The sequence below is a fragment of the Benincasa hispida genome, chromosome 9 (assembly GCF_027475165.1).
Source record: "Benincasa hispida cultivar pf3 chromosome 9, pf3_genome.v1.1, whole genome shotgun sequence".
Taxonomy (NCBI): domain Eukaryota; kingdom Viridiplantae; phylum Streptophyta; class Magnoliopsida; order Cucurbitales; family Cucurbitaceae; genus Benincasa; species Benincasa hispida.
Genome location: NC_143486.1, coordinates 67545399 through 67564142, shown reverse-complemented (window position 1 = coordinate 67564142; position 18744 = coordinate 67545399). Strand labels below are relative to the sequence as shown.

The 18744-nt window shown below is 36.4% G+C and overlaps 2 protein-coding genes across 2 annotated transcripts; one reads left to right on the top strand and one right to left on the bottom strand.

Annotated features, from left to right (window-relative positions):
* Nucleotides 1–8: 8 nt before the first annotated feature.
* Nucleotides 9–1074, bottom strand: LOC150034023 (protein disulfide-isomerase LQY1, chloroplastic-like). The gene is made up of 3 exons (XM_090318090.1): nt 508–1074; nt 300–383; nt 9–208 (listed from the first exon to the last, which is right to left on the bottom strand). The coding sequence occupies exons 1-3, from the start codon at nt 664–666 to the stop codon at nt 113–115; spliced, it is 339 nt and encodes a 112-aa protein (XP_090174216.1). The 5' UTR covers nt 667–1074; the 3' UTR covers nt 9–112.
* Nucleotides 1075–2473: 1399 nt separating this feature from the next.
* LOC150034022 (uncharacterized) lies at nt 2474–5955 on the top strand. The gene is made up of 7 exons (XM_090318089.1): nt 2474–2910; nt 3795–3835; nt 3923–4021; nt 4106–4162; nt 4313–4376; nt 4484–4693; nt 5153–5955. The coding sequence occupies exons 2-7, from the start codon at nt 3804–3806 to the stop codon at nt 5672–5674; spliced, it is 984 nt and encodes a 327-aa protein (XP_090174215.1). The 5' UTR covers nt 2474–2910; nt 3795–3803; the 3' UTR covers nt 5675–5955.
* The last annotated feature ends 12789 nt before the right edge of the window (nt 5956–18744 follow it).

The following is an 18744-nucleotide window of genomic DNA, read 5'->3' as shown; positions in this document are numbered from 1 at the left end:
TAAACATATGTATCAAATGTGACTACACAAATTTAAGTCATACAATCTTATCCTGTTGCAAACTTGTAAGGTTACAATTTAGAATGATGGAGACCTTCTTCCTGAAATCATTTCATGAAAAAAAAGGTGAATTCTGAAACAGTGAAATTAACTTACGTGCTCCCGAACCACTGCAGGGAAAGCAGGGCTGAGTATTTTCACGCTTTGCCTACAACATAAACACATGGATTATGAGCTGGAAATGAATGAAAACACAGTTTATTAGGCACAAACTTGAAGAACAGGAGAATAACTCTTACAGCATTATCAATTTGGGTTTCGTAGAAGACTGGAATGCCTATTCCAACTGCAACACTCACCAGCCCAACTGAAAGTGCCACCACCTGAAACGAAATTTACTTCTTTCTTCAATTTCACTTCCTTTACAAGCATGGAAAAATTGGGGAAAGAATAACTTAGCCAAATACTATTTGAATGAAAAATCATGAGAGTAGATGAATAAGAAACCGTGTTTTGATCAAGATCTATTGCTCTGATGCGTGGATATGTTGCTGGTGATCGTTGATTTCTAGAGAATGTGACAGATAGAGAGGTAGATGAAGTTGGCTTGAGAGGACAATACAGAAATGGAGAGTGGAGGCGGGAAACCGAAGGTGCTACTGTCATTTCTGAATTCCTTGGACTCGAATCCTTTGCTTCCGAAAACTCCGAATCGGAGAGAAAAAGAAAGTCAGTCTCAGTCCTAATTCCTAAAGAAACACTTGAGGTTGAGGCTGTGGTTTGTTTCAAAGCTACAAAGCTTCACCACGCATTCCAGGATTTGGATATCCGTTATTATTGGCTGCCTCAGCTCTACTACAGACCCACCACTCATCCAACTGCCTGACATCACCAAAAAAAAAAAAAAAAACAAACATTGCTACTTTGGGCTGTCCTTGCTCAGCCCATGTAGCCCAAAAGCCCAGCAGGCTTCCGATGGCCCAAGTTCTATAAGCCCAAAATATGAGGGGTCCTGACTCCTGACTAGAGAAAATGAAAGTGACAAAGCAGCAACCAAAAGACGATATTATTAGAGGCACATGTGTGAGAAGAGAAGAACTTGTTGCCCACTGCAGCTTCCATCAAACGTGAAATCCAAGTCATATGGTGCCCTCCCCACCACCACTCTCTCTCTCTCTCTCTCTCTCTCTCACTTTTAACACATTCTATCCTCAAGGTAAGGTCCCCACTCCCTCTTTTTCCTTTTCCAATTGCACCACCTCTTCTCTTCATTACCCCTTTATTTCTTACTCTTTAACTTTCTTATGGATTACACAAACACACAATTCTAAAGGTAAATGCCATTTCTTTTCTAGCTCTTTTCTTTACTACAGAACCGACGTCCAGCCAGCCGACCGGGACAGAAATTCAGAAGCAAAGCAACCCTCCAACTATATAGTATGTTTCCTAAATGTAAGCTTTGAATGCAAGTTTAAGTTTTGAGAGTTGCTTCCTTTAAATTCATTGGGCCCAGAAATTACTCCTCTAATAATTCACGTCAAAGTCCAATTATTTGATCCTGCCTGGCTCATTAATAGAGCATTATATGTGACAGTAGGAGAATAAAGTATACAAATGTCTCTTAAAATTTCCTGACATTCTGAATTTTATTCAATTGTATAGACTAATTGGAAAAGAGAGCAAAGGCTGAGGTCATGTAATATGGCCCAATTTTCAGAGACTCAGGCCCTACAAAATCCTACGTATAAGTAGAAAATATGGGCCCATAAAAGCCTCCTTGTCACGTGCCCTCTTCTAAGCATCGGATCTTGTGAAGATGGTTAGATTCTTTTTTTTGTTTCAAGTCATGGGGCATGCAATTTTCCTATACCTCCTGGGGTTGGGAGCAACGGAAAAGTTGAAAAAATATTGTCTTTTCCTGGGTCCCTAAATGTTAATTATTTAAAATAAGAGGGGTCGGAACTCAGAAATGTTAATTATTCGGATTCCTTTATTAATATCGATCTTCTCTGGGGACGTTGAGTGATATTATAAAAACATTCTGTCTCTCCATCGCGTTATGTTATCCATATCATGTCTGCATATACTTTTTTAATACTCAATAATTCGCTAAACTGATTCTTCATTTTGCTCAGAAGCACTGATTCGTTCACCCTACAGTGAGGCTTGTCGGTCACATTCAAAATGTCGGTGAAAACTGTGTTCTATTTCAGTATTATTTACCAATTTCAGTAATAAAATCCCAGTAATGACATTGAAAATAAAACTTAAGATTTCTTTTAAGGGTTTATTAATTAAATTATGAAAACGGCGGATAAACGGTAAAATTTCTATTGTGGTTGACGCCGCTACATCACCTGCGGGTGAGAGGATGGTTGTCATTCAAATCGTTTTCCACGTAATAAAGTAGAGAGAAAAATAAATATATAAATAAATAGAAAAAGGAACATACGCTCCGGTTCCGTGATACTAGAGAAGCAGAAACAAGAGAGCCGTTTGATTCGAATTGGACGGTGATTAAGGGATGAAATTTATACCATTATTGTCCTTGTGTTCACAGATTCCAAGGCATCCGTCTATTTTAATACGACTTTTATGGAACTCAAAAACGGGGTTCATTAGCGAAATGCAGTTCACCAAGCCAAATCCACAAATTGGCTTAAGGACTTCAAACGCTTTCATTTGACTGCACGCTCTCTCTCGTCTCCCTTTCGTCTCTCCATCTTTATCTCTTCCTTTGCTCCTCCAACGGTCCGCTGAGGCATTTTGGCGGCGCCGATCGCCGATTTTTCTCTCCGCCGTCGATCTCGTACTGTCAGTTTTCCATTCTCTTCTTTCGGCTGCTTCTGAGCGAACTTTTCCGACTTTTGATTTTCGTTGTATTGGTTGATTCTTTGATTTTGTCTCAAGGTAACAATTATTAGGAACTTATATCTCTCTCGCATTTCATTTCTTCGACCTAAGGTCTTGTTATGTTTTTCGTTATTTCTGGCATTCAGCTTTAGTCTTCGGATTGCTCGGTTGAGATGCCTGATGTTTTGTATATTAGGTCTCCCTGGCTATCTTATTCTTGTTTTGTTTTGTTTTTTTCCCCCTTGTCTTACTGGTCTTATACTGAGAATTTTACTTTATTGTTTGGAATTCGGATACTGTTGTGGTTGTTTGGCAGATGCTCATGACGCTTTGTTATTCCCTAAATTTGAAGTTTCGAGCACTGTTTTCCTAGAGTTTCTTGTTCGATCGCCATTGATGAAATTAAGTTGCGATTTCATTGTGCGGATGTTAGAAACGCTGCATTTGGTTTGCAATGGCCTGCTAATTGCGAAGGCATACAGCATTTTTTACGCATTGTATCGGCCGGATTTATCTTCTCATTTTAAGCTTTTTAGTTTGTCTTGATTGCTTATTCACATTTTTAGCCTGTTTATGTGATACGAGAAACGTGGTTAAAAATTGTGTGTGAAGGATGTGCGGTAATGTGTCTAGTGTTGCTATGAATTTTTTATCGAGGAAAGTTGTGGTGCTGTCTATGCTTTTTCGCTTTGTGCTGTCTTGCAATTCGGTTTAGTTACTTGATTTTTTAGTTTCTATAGAAGCGGAGGAACATACATCAACCGTTCCTTGTGCGACAAACAGCAATTATTTATATTTATCTCTTCAATTTTTTTATTCCTTATTACTCATTGTGATCTCCTACTTATTATATGAACAGACATTTTTCTCATTATTAGCTTCATTGAAATCTATCTATGATGCTTCTAATTTACCCGTAACTGATGTCTAAATTTTGTTAGGTATTCAAGATGATTGGCTCCTTTCTTACCAGAGGACTCGTGTAAGTCCACTTGATTATTTGCTTGCATAACTATAGAATACAAACTATCCTTGCATATTCATATATATTTTTTCAATCTGTTGACAGGATGATTTTTGGCTATGCTTATCCTGCTTATGAGTGCTACAAAACTGTTGAGATGAATAAGCCAGAGATTGAGCAACTTCGCTTTTGGTGCCAATACTGGTACGCAATCAAATTGCTTTTGCTTTGATTGTCTTTAATATAATCTTGAGTATCAAGATTTATTGGTTTTCCTTTTGGTTTCAGGATATTAGTGGCTGTTTTGACAGTTTGTGAGAGGATTGGGGATGCATTCATTTCATGGTAGGGGTTGATGTAGATGATATTGTTAGGATGCCCCTTTTTTGTTTAAAATGTTTGGTCTAGAACTCCGTTGTTTAGCTGCCCTTGTGAATTGTGAATTGTAAAGTGTTAATATTAATTTTCTTTTTTTTGGGGGGTTCATTTGTGCAGGGTTCCAATGTATAGTGAAGCTAAACTGGCATTCTTTATATATCTCTGGTACCCTAAAACAAAGGTAAGGAATCAGAATCTGGAGCTTAGCCTTTTCTCTTTCTTCCCATCCCTGGACTACCGTCTTTTTATAACCACTTATCTTCTCGCTGATAACTTTTCATTTTTCAGGGAACAACTTATGTGTATGATTCCTTCTTTAGACCATATGTAGCAAAGCATGAGACAGATATTGACCGAAATTTGTTGGAACTAAGGACGAGAGCTGGAGATATTGCTGTTATCTACTGGCAGAGAGCTGCAAGCTATGGTCAGACAAGGATATATGAGATCTTGCAGTATGTTGCTGCACAATCAACAGCAAGGCCTCGGCAGTCTCAGGTATTTGTAGTCTTGTAGATAAGTTTAGTCGAGTCAGGATTGTCTTAAAATTCTTCATCTTTTGGTTCTGAAATGGTATTACATCAAGTGGCATGGAAAAAGTTGTACTGCTACTGCAATGGTGTTGTGTGTTAGTTTAACCTATTCTATTTGACGGTAGGCATTGGAAGTTTCACCTAGACCCCAGGGATTTGCGAGCATGTATTGATTTTATCATCTTATTCTCAGATTCTGAAATGTGTTGAATGATTTTTCAGCAATACATGCCTGCTTTGACTTGATATTTTTCTTTTTCTTTGGAATCTAGTGGAAGTGGAGAAATGGGAATGCAATGTAAAGAATCGCTTTCATTACATGCATAAAACATATTTGTTTATTCAGTGCATATGGCTGAATTTTTAGCATACGTATCGTGACATTCATGGCACCTATCTCCGACTTATTTTTCTAAACCTGCAGCGACAGCAAGGGGCAAGGGTTCCACCAGACAATGTTGCACCGAAACGCTCAGCAACCACGTCAAATCAAGTGCGAATTGAACCTCCATCATCTCCATCTTCAAGCCAACAACAAAAAGATGTAGCTGAAGAGGTGGGTGCACCACAAGTTTCAAAACTAAAATCCACATTTGAAGTTCCCAATACTCAGAAAGTGTCAAAACCAACAACCGTAGTCGAGGTTCCTAATACTCCAAAAGGTTTGAAACCATCAACTTCATTGGAAGCTCCTAATACTCCCAAAGGCTTGAAACCATCAACCTCAATCGAAGTTCTTAATGCTCAAAAAGCAGTTGCTGCAGCATCTGAACCAGCCAGCAGCAGCCACTCTTCACCATCCGAAGTCGAGCCAATGTCAATCGAATCAATGCCACCAGTAGTAAACGATAACAGAAATCCTCCCCCAAAAGAAACCGTCATGGAAGAACCCACAAAAGTAACTCGTGCAAGATTGAGAAAGACCCGTTCAGGTGCTAACCATTGAAAAGCGGCACAGTGTTTCTAAATCTCAGTTTTCTTCTTAGCCCCTTAGAACAACAGGAGATGGAACAATTGATCAGTACTGAATTGCTGATCCTGGCATTCATGTAAATTTGTTGTTTCTATTTCGATTTTATTTTTTGGACGGTAACCGATGGTCGGTCTAGTGATAGTACTTGGTATATCTTGCAGTACTTGTCAAAATTCCATGGCATGATTACAATGTTGGCATAAAAAACACCTACTTTGGCTATCGGTTGGATAAATTGTTGATATAGCCCTGAATTCAGGCCTCTGTCCAAAAGTGCTTTTTTTTGCACAAAAGATTTGTTTAGTTCAAATCTTTTCTTAGAAGTGAGATTCTTGAGAATTCTCTGTTCAACCATTTAATTGAATTCTAATTGACAAGGCTCCTTTTTAAGTTTCCTTTAGATGTTTTTTAATTATTCCTTGATAGATGGATAAAAAGGTTTGTTGAAAGTAATTGAAAAGTTGTTGGATATAATTCAGGCATAAACTATCAAACCGATTGGCTCCACCAATTAATTAATGAAGTAATTTAGTTAAATAAAGTTAATCTCAATCAAATGGTTCTCGTACAAAATCTCAATCAAATGGTTCTCGTACAACAAAATATGAGAATAGTTATGTCACCCTATTTTTAAATTAAAAAAAAAAGAAGCGAAACTTAACCAAATAATTATTAAGTTGTTGAGGGATGGTCCATTACAGAGTGGGATATCTTATCTTATGAAAGAAACGAGTGGGAAAACTTGAGAAAACTTTTTGGGATTTAATATAACTTTCCTAATCACATCCCATAGTCACGTTAGCGAAAATTTTGGACTTTGTTGCTGCTGAGATTTTATTATTAACCTATTCATTTTCAGTTGGAAAATTATGGTTTTGAATGCTAGGTGAGATTATTATAGACGTTGCAGCCACCTACCCCGCTAATCAATCATCGAAGATCAATTAATTGTTGCAATTAGTTAAACATAATTTAACTAATTAAGACAATAAAATCTAAGTGATAAAAATGTTCGAATTTTCACCCTAGCAAATTGTTGAATAAAAAAAATTATAAAAATAGTTAACTAAATATCTAGTTTGATAATCTATTTGGTTTTCATTTTTTATTTTTTAAAATTTGGTTTGTTTGTTCATAATTTTGTTCTTATTTTTTTTATTCCTTAAAAGTATATTTGAAATTTGAACTAAATATAATAAACAAAAGCTAATCTCTTTAAACTATCTTTTTAGTTTTCAAACTTTTGCTTGATTTTTAAAATGTTTTAAATAGTAGATAGTAGATAGTAAAACATGCAAATAATAAGTAGTGGTGTTTATAATAAAAAACTAAATGATTATTGAATGAGGACTAAATATTTAGTAGGTATGAAATATAATAGCGTCATTATAAAATTCTTAAAGAGAGAGAGAGATTTATTTGTTAGAGTAATATCTAGTAGAACCATTTTGATCAATATTTTGAAATGATTCAAAATTTGGAATAAGCACAATATTATGAGTGTTATAGTTGGGGGGTTTATTCTTTATTTTTCATAGTTCACCTTAAACGTAATCAATTAATGATAATATAAAAAAATGAGATTTAGTTAATTATATCATAATGAGGTGTAGACCACACAACAAAATTCATAATCTAATTGCGGAGGAGATGTTCATCAATCAAATTATCTTTGATTATTTATGTGGGATGTAAACCATCTTTTTTACTAATTTTTTATTATTTACCCATTTTATCTAGATCCATTCCCATATTTATATTAGTATCATTGTCGATAATTTGTACCAGTCTTCGTATCGATAATTAATATTGGTATTAGTATCAATCTTCGTAATCAAAACCAATAATCTATATCTATAACCAATATCCATAATTTGTATTAAAAATCTATATTAGTATCCATAATTAAAAAGTTGGGTTTCTTTTTTCATCTTGTATTTTTATTACATAATGTTTATGAGGACGTTAATCAAGTTAGTATTTTTGTTTTTATACGTGATTTTTGACATTATTTGACACATTTGAATGCAAAAATTGTAGTTTTTGGATAGTTTGTTACAAAAATGTAATTTAAAAATAAATTAAATAATGTGTCTTATTAAATAAAATAATGATTGTTCACACGAGATTTCCGGAGAAACATGTTTCGTGGAGTTGAACTTGAGTTGGTGTTGATGTTGGAGTTGATTTGATGCGATTCGATCTCTAATACTTGATCCTCTGATTCTCTCTCAGTTGGGTGAATATGCTTGACTTGGAGAAGGAAAGCACCGAACGTTCTTGAAGTAGAAGTCTTGGAAGCTTGGAGTAGAAGTCTTGGAGGAGTATTTGTGTCTTCAAAGGTCTTCTGCCTTATAGGAGTGCAGTTTCAGGAGTCTTGGAAGCTTGAAGTAGAAGTCTTGGAAGAGTATTTGTGTCTTCAAAGGTCTTCTGCCTTATAGGAGTGCAGCTTCAGGAGTCTTGGAAGTTTGAAGTAGAAGTCTTGGAAGAGTATTTGTATCTTCAAAGGTCTTCTGCCTTATAGGAGTGCAGCTTTAGGAGTCTTGGAAGCTTGAAGTAGAAGTCTTGGAATAGTATTTGTGTCTTCAAATGTCTTCTGCCTTATAGGAGTGCAGCTTCAAGACTCTTGGAAGCTTGAAGTAGAAGTCTTGGAAGAGTATTTGTATCTTCAAAGGTCTTCTACCTTATAGGAGTACAACTTTAGGAGTCCTCTGCTTGTTAGTGAATTCTCTCTAGGTCTTCTGAGTGTAGAAAATGTTGCCTTTACAAATGAAGAGAACTTCTCTATTTATAGAGTTCTCAAGTGGGCGTCGTGGGCTTGGTTGGTCCATGGACCTGATCCTTGGGCCCAATTAGTTGGTTTTGGACCTGATTTGGAATTTGGGTCCAATTTAACTTTTTTTTGTAGTTTGGACTTTAAGCCCAAATAGTAATATCAAATTGGACCAATTTAATCTCATCTGATTCATCTCCGTGACGTCATCGAAACTTGTCTTCGATTCAATTCGGGACATATGTTAACTTCTAATTGGACCCAAAGTCCATGATTTAGAAATTCGTCGTTAATTTTGCAAATGACGTGGTGACTTGTGATTGGTCAAAATTTCTCATTCAACAAATACCCCTTTTCGAGATTTATGCACGTATATGGGTGGATGAATCTCGAAAAAAAATGTAATTTGAGATCAAAGTATGATTTTTTGACTCTTTTAATTTGATGCATCATCATGATCAAAATATGAGAATTTAGCTCAAAATTTTGATTTGAAATCTTGTTCGTTTGACACACGTTCACTAAGTAAACTTTAATTTGAACTAAAGTAGAATTTATGTTCCACTTTGATTGCAAATTTAATTTAATTCGAATTCGGAATAGAATTTGGGGTGAAATTGAATCTTGATCAATTTTGGTTTGAGATAAAAATTTGGGATATGCTCAATTTTACTTGGAAATGAGTATAGAAACTAAGGTTGATTTAAATTTGAGATAAAATTTGGAATATAGCCAAATTTTGACTCGACATTTTATTCATAACTCAATATCAAGGTTAACCATTCGAATATTGATAAAATTTGGGATATGGCCAAATTTTAATTTGGGACGGATTTGACATTTATCTCACCCGATTTGGCTGGCTTGAATTTAGAATAAAAATTTGGATTAGAAGCTTTAGACTGAGATTTGGAATAACAGTTGATTTTAATTCCAATTTGAATGGAATATGAATTTGAACTTAAATGGAAGAGATTTTGGAGAGCCAACGTATTGGAAGACAGCCTTACTAGCGAGATTGGACCATTACCAGCGATACCAAGCCATTATCAGCAAGATCAGGCCATTACCAGAGATACCAAATCATCCAGCGAGGGCCATTACCAGCGATACCAAGCCATTACTAGCGAGATCAGGCCATTACCAGCGATACCAAGCCGTTACTAGCGAGATCAGGCCATTACCAACAATACCAAACCATTACCAGTGAGATCAGGCCATTACCAGCGATACCAAACCATTACCAGCGAGATCAGGCCATTACCAGCGATACCAAGCCATTACTAGCGATACCAGGCCATTACCAGCGATACCAAGCCATCACCAGCAATACCCTACCAACTTCATGGTGATACCCTACCAACTTCACCAGGAACTTAATTTGAGAATCGAATTCGATTCGTTTAACAGCTGAAGAAGGAATGATACTCTGCTGCCGGAGACAAGAAGAAGAAGAGGACGAAGAAGAGTGTAGAAACGTAGAAGATCTACATCTTCAAGGTGCTGAAGCAAGTTCATCCAGACATCGGTATTTCCAGCAAGGCCATGGGTATCATGAACAGCTTCATCAACGATATCTTCGAGAATTGGCCAAACATGTTGTCTCTGAAGGCACCAAGGTGGTGACTAAGTTCACAAGTTCCTCTCCTTTCATAATCTTCTGTTTGCAGTGCTTGCAATTAGCACGTGAAGTTTGTTGGAGAGAGCGAGATTTTGAGCGAGAAAGTGGGAGAGAGCGAGAGTGGAGAGAGCGAGATTTTAGGAGAGAGAGCGACACTGGAGAGAGCGAGATTGTGGGGAGCGAGATCAGCGAGAGCTCCGAGCCTAGAGAGGATTGTGAGATTCTCCGAGAGATTTCGAGCGAGATTGTTTATTATTATTATTATTATTAATTTTTTTTTAATCTCAGGCAGCCGTCTGCTTTGTGGCTAGCGATACCAGCCTTAGCGAGATTTCCTTCTCCATACTGTTGGCTTATGCCAGATTCTCTCAAGTCTTAAGCTCAAAACTCCTCACCATTGAATCTGGGGATTCAAAACTCCACCGTGACCCCTAATTCAGGCAGCCTCCAATCGAGCATGATCTTTTTTGTTGACTCTTAACTAATTTCAGCAAGAATCGGAGTTCCACAACAAAATAAACAGTATTCAGTTCGAGTAACCCGTGATTTTATCAGATTTCAACTGATTAGTAGAAAAAAATCCCATCGAACTTAGCTATATAAATACTGGCAGGACGCATGCTCTTCTTCATCTTGTAGTGTGATCTCCTTCGTTCTTACGTCCTTTGCAGTTTGAATTGTGATTCTCTTTCGATCTTACGTTCTTTACATCCTTTGTCAATCGGACTCGGATTGCAAATCAGCCTTGAATTGCAGTAGGAAGCTGAGGAGAAGGGAGAAAGAAGGAAAGATGGGGAATTAGGGCTTCCCTTCCTTTTTTGTTTTCATATATATTTTTTTTTCTTTTTTTTTCACACTTCTCTTTTTTTTTCACATGTTTTTTTTTTTTTTTTTTATTTCTACTATTTTTTTTTTGTAGGAGTTACGGTGCAACCAAAGGAGCGCAACAAAACAAGTTTTTTTTTTTAATCTCATCGACCCGTCTTTGGTGCGCTCGTGTATCCTGATCGTCATGGGAAGGGCCCCGCAAAGGCTTACAACTCTCCCATTGATCACCCTAGGGAGGATCTCGGAAAGGTCTACCTTGTAGCGCCGCTCGTGTATCCTGATCGTCATGGGAAGGGGCCCTACAAAGGCATATAACTCTCCCATTCGATCACCCTAGGGAGGATCCTCGAAAGGTTTGCCTTGTTATGTTACTCCTTGATCAAAATTTGAAGATAAGGGAAATATGCCATTGAGTATTTGAAGATGAGGCGGATATACCATCAAACCTTGAAGATGAGAAGAATGTGCCATCAAGATTTTGAACGGAGTCAGGTTGGCTAGAGTTGATCTCGCATACAAGGCGGAGCCAGACGGACCGGAGTTGTCCTCGCATATGAGGTGGAGCCGGATGGACTAGAGTCGTCCTCGCATATGAGGTAGAGCTAGACAAACCAAACTTGATCTCGCATATGAGGTGGAACCACACCCACATTTTTGGAGAGGAAGTGAAGCTACACAAATTTTGGAGAAGAGGTGAAGTTGTACCAATATTTTGGAGAGGAAACGAAACCGCACCACGACTTTGAAGATGGAGCGAAGTCGCGTCATCAGTTTGGAGATGAAACGAAGCCACGCCATGACTTGGAGATGAAGCGAAGCCGCGTCATTAGTTTGGAGATGAAACGAAGCCACGCCACGACTTTGAAGATGAAGTGAAGCCGTCATTAGTTTGGAGATGAAGCGAAGCTGCATCATGATTTTGTAGACCGAGTCATTGAAGATGGAGCCGAGCCATGCACACCGACCTTGAACTTGAAGATGGAGCGGAGTCATGCACCGACCTTTAACTTGAAGATGGAAGTGGGGCCATGCATGCCAATCTTGAACTTAAAGATGGAGAGGCATCAACGAAGCCTTTGAACTTAAAGATGGAGAAGCGTCGATGAAGCCTTTGAACTTAAATATGGAGAAGCATCGACGAGACCTTCGCACTTGAGTTTGACAAAGCATCGACAAATTCTTTGCATTTGAGTTTAATGAAGCATGAAGATGAAGCATCGATGAAGCCTTTGAACTTAAATATGGAGAAGCATCGATGAGACCTTCGCACTTGAGTTTGACAAAGCATCGACAAATTCTTCGCATTTGAGTTTGATGAAGCATGAAGATGACATCGATAAAGCCTCTAAACTTGAAGATGAAGCCTCTGAACTTGAAGATTGAAGAGCATGACGAAGCCTCTGAACTTGAAGATGGAGGAGCATCTTGAAGATTTAAGATTTTAAAGAGGAAGCGAAGCGCATTCCAAGTGTGTGCCTTTTATTTTCTGTGTTGGCTCCCTACGAGGGATGAACATCTTCAACCCATTGTGTTGCCCCCAATAGGGATGAACATCTTCAATCTGAAGTGTCATTCTTTGACGGGGATGATCAACATCAATCTTGTAGTATTATACTTAGGTGGTTGTGGTACCTCTTCTGATGGACTAAACTTAAATTTCTTTAAGTTTCTTCGTACCTTTAAAGAAAGGGATCGAATCATGACGTAGTTCAAGTTTTTTTTTTTTAACTGAACTGAACTTGAAGTTTCTTTCAAGCTGCCTACATACCCTTCTTAATGATAGGGATCAAGTCATAATGTAGTTCGAAGAGAATTTTTTTTTTATGCGCGACTGAACTTAAATTTCTTTAAGTTGCCTACGTACCCTTTATAATGAAAGGGATCAAGTCGTAACGTAGTTCATACAATTTTTTTTTGGGCCGTTCACATTTTAAGCTCATGCAGGCTAGGAGCATCATGCAGTTTAGGCTTCTTGCAATGAGGAGCTTTTTCATTTAAACTTCAGAAGCTCTTATTTCATCATGGTTTTGATTATCCTCTTCATTTATAGGATTCGTCAATATGATGAGTTTTGGCTTTCACTATCAAGGAACCTTCTGTACTTATGTCAACAGAAAATTTTCTCTTCATGCGTGAAGGGACACGACTGTGAATCTTTTCGTCGTTGTTTTCTTCATGGAATGACGTTGGCTTCAAGATTTTCATCCTTCCTTTACGTTGATCGCTTGTTGTCTTGAGACGATCAAAAGCAGATGCTGGAGGTTGATCTTTCTTTGATGTGGATATACTTAGCCTTTTGAAGGCTGAAGTTCGAGCAGAAGTAGTCGTTGGACATTGGTCTTCTTCTCGTACCGTGGCCATACTCAATCTTTGAAAGACTGAAGATCGAGCACTTGAAGGCTTAATACGATCGAAGACAGAAGTTCTTTTCTTCATTTCTTCTGAGTCTTTGACTTCTTCAGCAGTCACATGATTGTTGTCGACTTCCACTATGCCGACAGTGTGACATGCAATAACTTCTGATACTTTCTCTGGATGATTATTGAGAAAGCTTCTTGGGAGAAATTCTGCCGAAGTTGCCGGCCGTCGGAATTGAGGGAAGTCTTTGTCTTCTTTCTTAGCAGGCTTAGGCTTCCGTGTCATCTTTTTGCCTTTCTTTTTATGAGTCTTGTTTCTTCTTCTATAGCTTCGATAGGAACGCAACTCTTTTTGGGTGGAGTTTGGTTGTCTTCTCTTTCGATGAGTCACTACTATCCACCCTTCGTTGTCATCTTCAAAAAGCTCATCTTTCTTTTCGGAATTTGCTGTTTGAATCTCTTGTTGGAACCGAACAACTATAGGTTTGAATTCTCCAAACTGGATCGGAACTTTGTCTTTGAGCATGGGACACAGACAGTATTGGAACATTTGAAGTCACCGCTACTTGTAGCGTGATTTGTCTGAGCTACTTCATCCAAATCTAGCTCAATCTTCTTTTCACGAGCCAACTTCATAATTCGTTCCTTCAGCACGAAGAACCTTTCAACTGGGTGACTAATGACCCGATGATACTTGCAGTAGTTAGGATCATCTATTTTTCCTTCTTGTTTCGGCCGCTTGCATTCGGTAGCTGAATAAGTTGCTTCTCTAGTAGTTGCTCCAACATATCTGCCACATCAGAGTCAGGGAATGGATAAACCTTCTCTTGTCGTTTTTTAAGAGTTGGACGACGCTTCTCGCCCTCATTGTGCCTTCTTTCAAATTTTGTTTGTTTTCCTTTGGAGGAAAATTTTAGTGGGGTCACATGAACGACCATAGATTCTTTTGTGGCACTACCCACGATCTTTTCAGTGCCCTTGGCATCATTTTTGTATTTTCTCCCTTCAGAGACTAGGAAATCTTTAGTTCCCCTATTGGCAATACTCAGCTTCATATCATGAGCGCTGTTGCCAGCTCTTCAAATGTACGAGGTTTTATCCCTTGTAGGATGTAGAGAAGCTCCCAGTGCATGCCTTGAGTGCACATCTCCACTGCAGATAATTCAGTAAGTCTATCTTTGCAATCCAGACTTAAAGCTCTCCATCGGTTGATGTAATCAATGACTGTCTCTCCCTTCCACTGTTTGGTGTTTGTCAGCTCCATCATGCTAACAATACGCCTTGTACTGTAGAAGCGGTTCAGGAACTCTCTTTCTAGTTGTTCCCAACTGTCAATCACTTCTGGCTCCAAATCAGTATACTAATTGAAAGCATTTCCTTTCAAGGTACGAACGAACTGCTTGATTACCTGGTCTCCTCTGGTTCCTGCATTTTCACAGGTTTTAATGAAGTGTGCAACATGTTGTTTTGGATTGCCCTTTCCATCGAACTGTTGGAACTTTGGAGGTTGATACCCAACTGGCATTCTGAGGTCGTCGATTCTCTTGGTGTATGGCTTGGAGTACATAAAGGAGCTTTGCAACGGTCCTTCGTACTGAGCTCTTATGGAGTTTGTGATCATATCCTGGAGTTGTTGAACTGACAGGAAGGCAACAGAGGTGGATTGTGGTGGCTGACTTTTCTGCAAGACAGTCTTTCTTTTGTCATTGGCTTTTGTAGCTGGGGATTGACTTGATTCAGCAGTATCTCGAGCCTGTATCTGATCTCTTAAAGCAGCGATTTCATGATTTCGCTCCTCTACAGCCTTCATTAGGAGATTTATCTTTACCTCCATCTCTGCCATGGTCGACTCAGTCGTTACGTTAGTCATCATGACAGACACTACATCAAGATGTGATTTTTTCTTTGATAAATCAGTAATAGAAGCATAGTTTTCAAACAAGGGATTTTCTCTTATGAGGATCTCGCCTTTAGAAAATTCCATCAGCTGACCCCAGATTTCCTCCGTGATGATAGAGCTTATGTAAGTGTTGCTTGCGACGGTAGCTTTGGATGCAACTTTCTTTGGTGCCATCTGTAGATTTCTTGACTCGGATGACGAGAGAGAGATGAGATGTAGAGATGTCCCACCAGGCATGCCAATTTGTTCACACGAGGTTTCCGGAGAAACGTGTTTCGTGGAGTTAAACTTGAGTTGGTGTTGATGTTGGAGTTGATTTGATGCGATGTGGTTCGATCTCTAATACTTGATCCTCTGATTCTCTCTTAGTTGGGTGAATATGCTTGACTTGGAGAAGGAAAGCACCGAACGTTCTTGAAGAAGAAGTCTTGAAAGCTTGGAGTAGAAGTCTTAGAAGAGTATTTGTGTCTTCAAAGATCTTCTGCCTTATAAGAGTGCAACTTCAGGAGTTTTGGAAGCTTGAAGTAGAAGTCTTGGAAGAGTATTTATATCTTCAAAGGTCTTTTGCCTTATAAGAGTGCAACTTCAAGAATCTTGGAAGCTTGAATTAGAAGTCTTGGAAGAGTATTTGTGTCTTCAAAGGTCTTCTGCCTTATAGGAGTGCAGCTTCAGGAGTCTTGGAAGCTTGAAGTAGAAGTCTTGAAAGAGTATTTGTAACTTCAAAGGTCTTCTGCCTTATAGGAGTGCAGTTTCAGGAGTCTTGGAAGCTTGAATTAAAAGTCTTGGAAGAGTATTTGTGCCTTCAAAGGTCTTCTGCCTTATAGGAGTGCAGCTTCAGGAGTCTTGGAAGCTTGAAGTAGAAGTCTTGGAAGCTTGAAGTAGAAGTCTTGGAAGAGTATTTGTATCTTCAAAGGTCTTCTGTCTTATAGGAGTGCAGCTTCAGGAGTCTTGGGAGTTCTCTGCTTGTTAGTGAATTCTTTCTGGGTCTTCTGAGTGTAGAAAATGCTGTCTTTACAAATGAAGAGAACTTCTCTATTTATAGAGTTCTCAGGTGGGCTTGGTTGGTCCATGGGCCTGACCCTTGGGCCTAATTAATTGGTTTTGGACCTGATATGGAATTTGGGTCCAATTCAATTTTTTTTTGTAGTTTGGACTTTAAGCCCAAATAGTAATATCAAATTGGACCAATTTAATCCCATCTAATTCATCCGCGTGACGTCATCGAAACTTGTCTTTGATTCAATTCGGGACATGTGTCAACTTCTAATTGGACCCAAACTCAATGATTTGGAAATTCGTCGTTAATTTAGCAAACGACGTGATATCTTGTGATTGGTCTAAAATTTCTCATTCAACAATGATACATTTTTTTTTAAAATTGGTTTATTTTATGTGTTTATACGAACATTATGTGTTTTTCTTAATTTTTTTTAAAGAGTATGTATTTTTCTGAATATAAATTTGTATTATTGTTTTATTTTTTAAAATTATGCAATTAAATTTTAATATAGTGTTAATTTTTTAAAAATATAAAAAATTGATCAAATAGTGTTCCAATTCCTATTACATCTCATGTAGTTACTATTTTTAATTAATTATAAATATAAATAGGTATTTTGGTAATAATCTATATAGCATTGCATTACATTTCCCTATAGAAGTAAACAACACAAATTAAATTTTCGTGTGATTACATTAGTTCATAATAAATACTGTCAAATGAATCAAATATATTTTACGATTGAAGCTCGTTACAATTAATATATGAATATATATCCATTTCAATAATATTAGTTTGGTATTACTAAACATGACCTAAATTTGAAATTAGGGAAGGAGGGTAAATAATAGTGCCTCTTTAATTTATTATTATTATTTTTTAAAAGTGGTCACAAATTGAAATAGTTGCATGACATTTTCAAATTGACGTGTTCCCTTTTAAATAATTATTATATAATGCAAATTTTGATATTTTCTTCGTTTGAATTTTGTTTATGAAGATATTCTTCTGCAGTGTAATTGTCTAATTTTTTATTCCATTTGCACTTTAAATTTGGAGGTGGTTCAACACATTAAACTTTATTGCAATTTATACCTGGCTTAGTTTTTTTTGTTAGAGAAATCATTGATTATTTATTTATTTATTTTAAATCCAATGAATTATAAAACATATATTTGCTATACAATTTGTAGGATTTAGACAAAACCGTACTAGAATTAATTTTTAATTAAAATTTGTAAATGTTGGTGGAGTTATTTGATAGTAGTACATTATTAATCACGCACCATCATTGTACATTACTTGAATTTTGTAAAATTAGTGGGTTTTTGGAGTTTCTAATATTAGTATTTGTTAAAACTTAAAATTAGAATTCCAATTAATGAAAGTTTTAAGGTGAATTTGGATCAAAATTGGCACGTATATAGATAAAAAAAAAAAAAAAAAAATTCACTAGCATTTTTCATGATCTAGGTTCAAATTTTAATTCCCCCGATTATAATAATATTAGTTACAGAAAGAAGAAAAAAAACATTATATGTTAATTACTGTACTAAAAGTAAATATATATATTGACAAAATCAGGTAATTTATTGGGAGATTTTCGGAAATAGAAAAATAAGGAAAATTATTTACATAAAATAGTAAAACTTTAATCTTTTTTAATAGATGCTGATAGAAATCTATCCGTATCTATTAGTGTTTTCTTGCTATTTCTATAAATAGTTTGATATTTTTTTTATCGATAAAAAATTTTCTAATTTATATCTAATATATTAAAGTAGAAATTCAAATCTCCATGGTTCACATTTTTATACCAAAGAAAAATAAAAATAAAAATAAATCTCAATTAATGCATAAAAAGTGAATTTGGGTAGAATTAATGCTATTGCAGGCCCAAGATTCTTGGACAAAAGAAAACCACTTGGACTTTCTTCAATTATCATCTGACTGCTTTATGGCCTTGGTTAGAGGCTCCCTGTTTTAGGCTGAATTTCGCTTTATCTATTATTTTTTCGTAAGAAAATAATTATTCATTTCATTTTTAATAACACTTAATTTTTTTAAAAAGGCATTGTTAATGATAAATTTCTTTCTTGCACTTGCACTACTTCCTTCAAAAATGATTTTACTAATAAAGAAATATATTTTTTTTTTCTTACAGCTAGTCACTTTAAATTGACGGTTTTAAGATAATTATCTCTTAACTGTTTCTTAATTAAAAATTTTCAAAATAATTTTTAAAATTTATTATTTTTTATTTATTATCAACCACTGTAGATTTTTCTTTTTAAAAAGATTGGAAATAATACACTTCACATAAATTAGTAATTCTTTCAGTCCCTTTCGTAATCATTTTGATTTTTTATTTTTGTTTTTTAAAATTAAACCTATGCACACAATTTTCACCTCTACATTTTTTTTTATTATCTACTTTTCACTAATAGTTTAAAAAACCAAGCCAAATTTTGATAATTAAAAAAATAATTTTTATTTTAAATTTAACTAAGAATTCAATCATTGTACTTAAAAAAGATACAATCTATTATAAGAAATATGAATGA

Bases quoted from the DNA above. Each gene is read 5' to 3' on its own strand.
- LOC150034023 (XM_090318090.1), bottom strand. From the start codon at position 666: ATGACAGTAGCACCTTCGGTTTCCCGCCTCCACTCTCCATTTCTGTAT. The intron at 384-507 runs GTTTCTTATTCA...ATTTCGTTTCAG, and splicing joins TAGATCTTGATCAAAACACG to GTGGTGGCACTTTCAGTTGG. The intron at 209-299 runs GTAAGAGTTATT...TTTATGTTGTAG, and splicing joins AAACCCAAATTGATAATGCT to GCAAAGCGTGAAAATACTCA.
- LOC150034022 (XM_090318089.1), top strand. From the start codon at position 3,804: ATGATTGGCTCCTTTCTTACCAGAGGACTCGT. The intron at 3,836-3,922 runs GTAAGTCCACTT...ATCTGTTGACAG, and splicing joins TTTCTTACCAGAGGACTCGT to GATGATTTTTGGCTATGCTT. The intron at 4,022-4,105 runs GTACGCAATCAA...TTTTGGTTTCAG, and splicing joins CGCTTTTGGTGCCAATACTG to GATATTAGTGGCTGTTTTGA.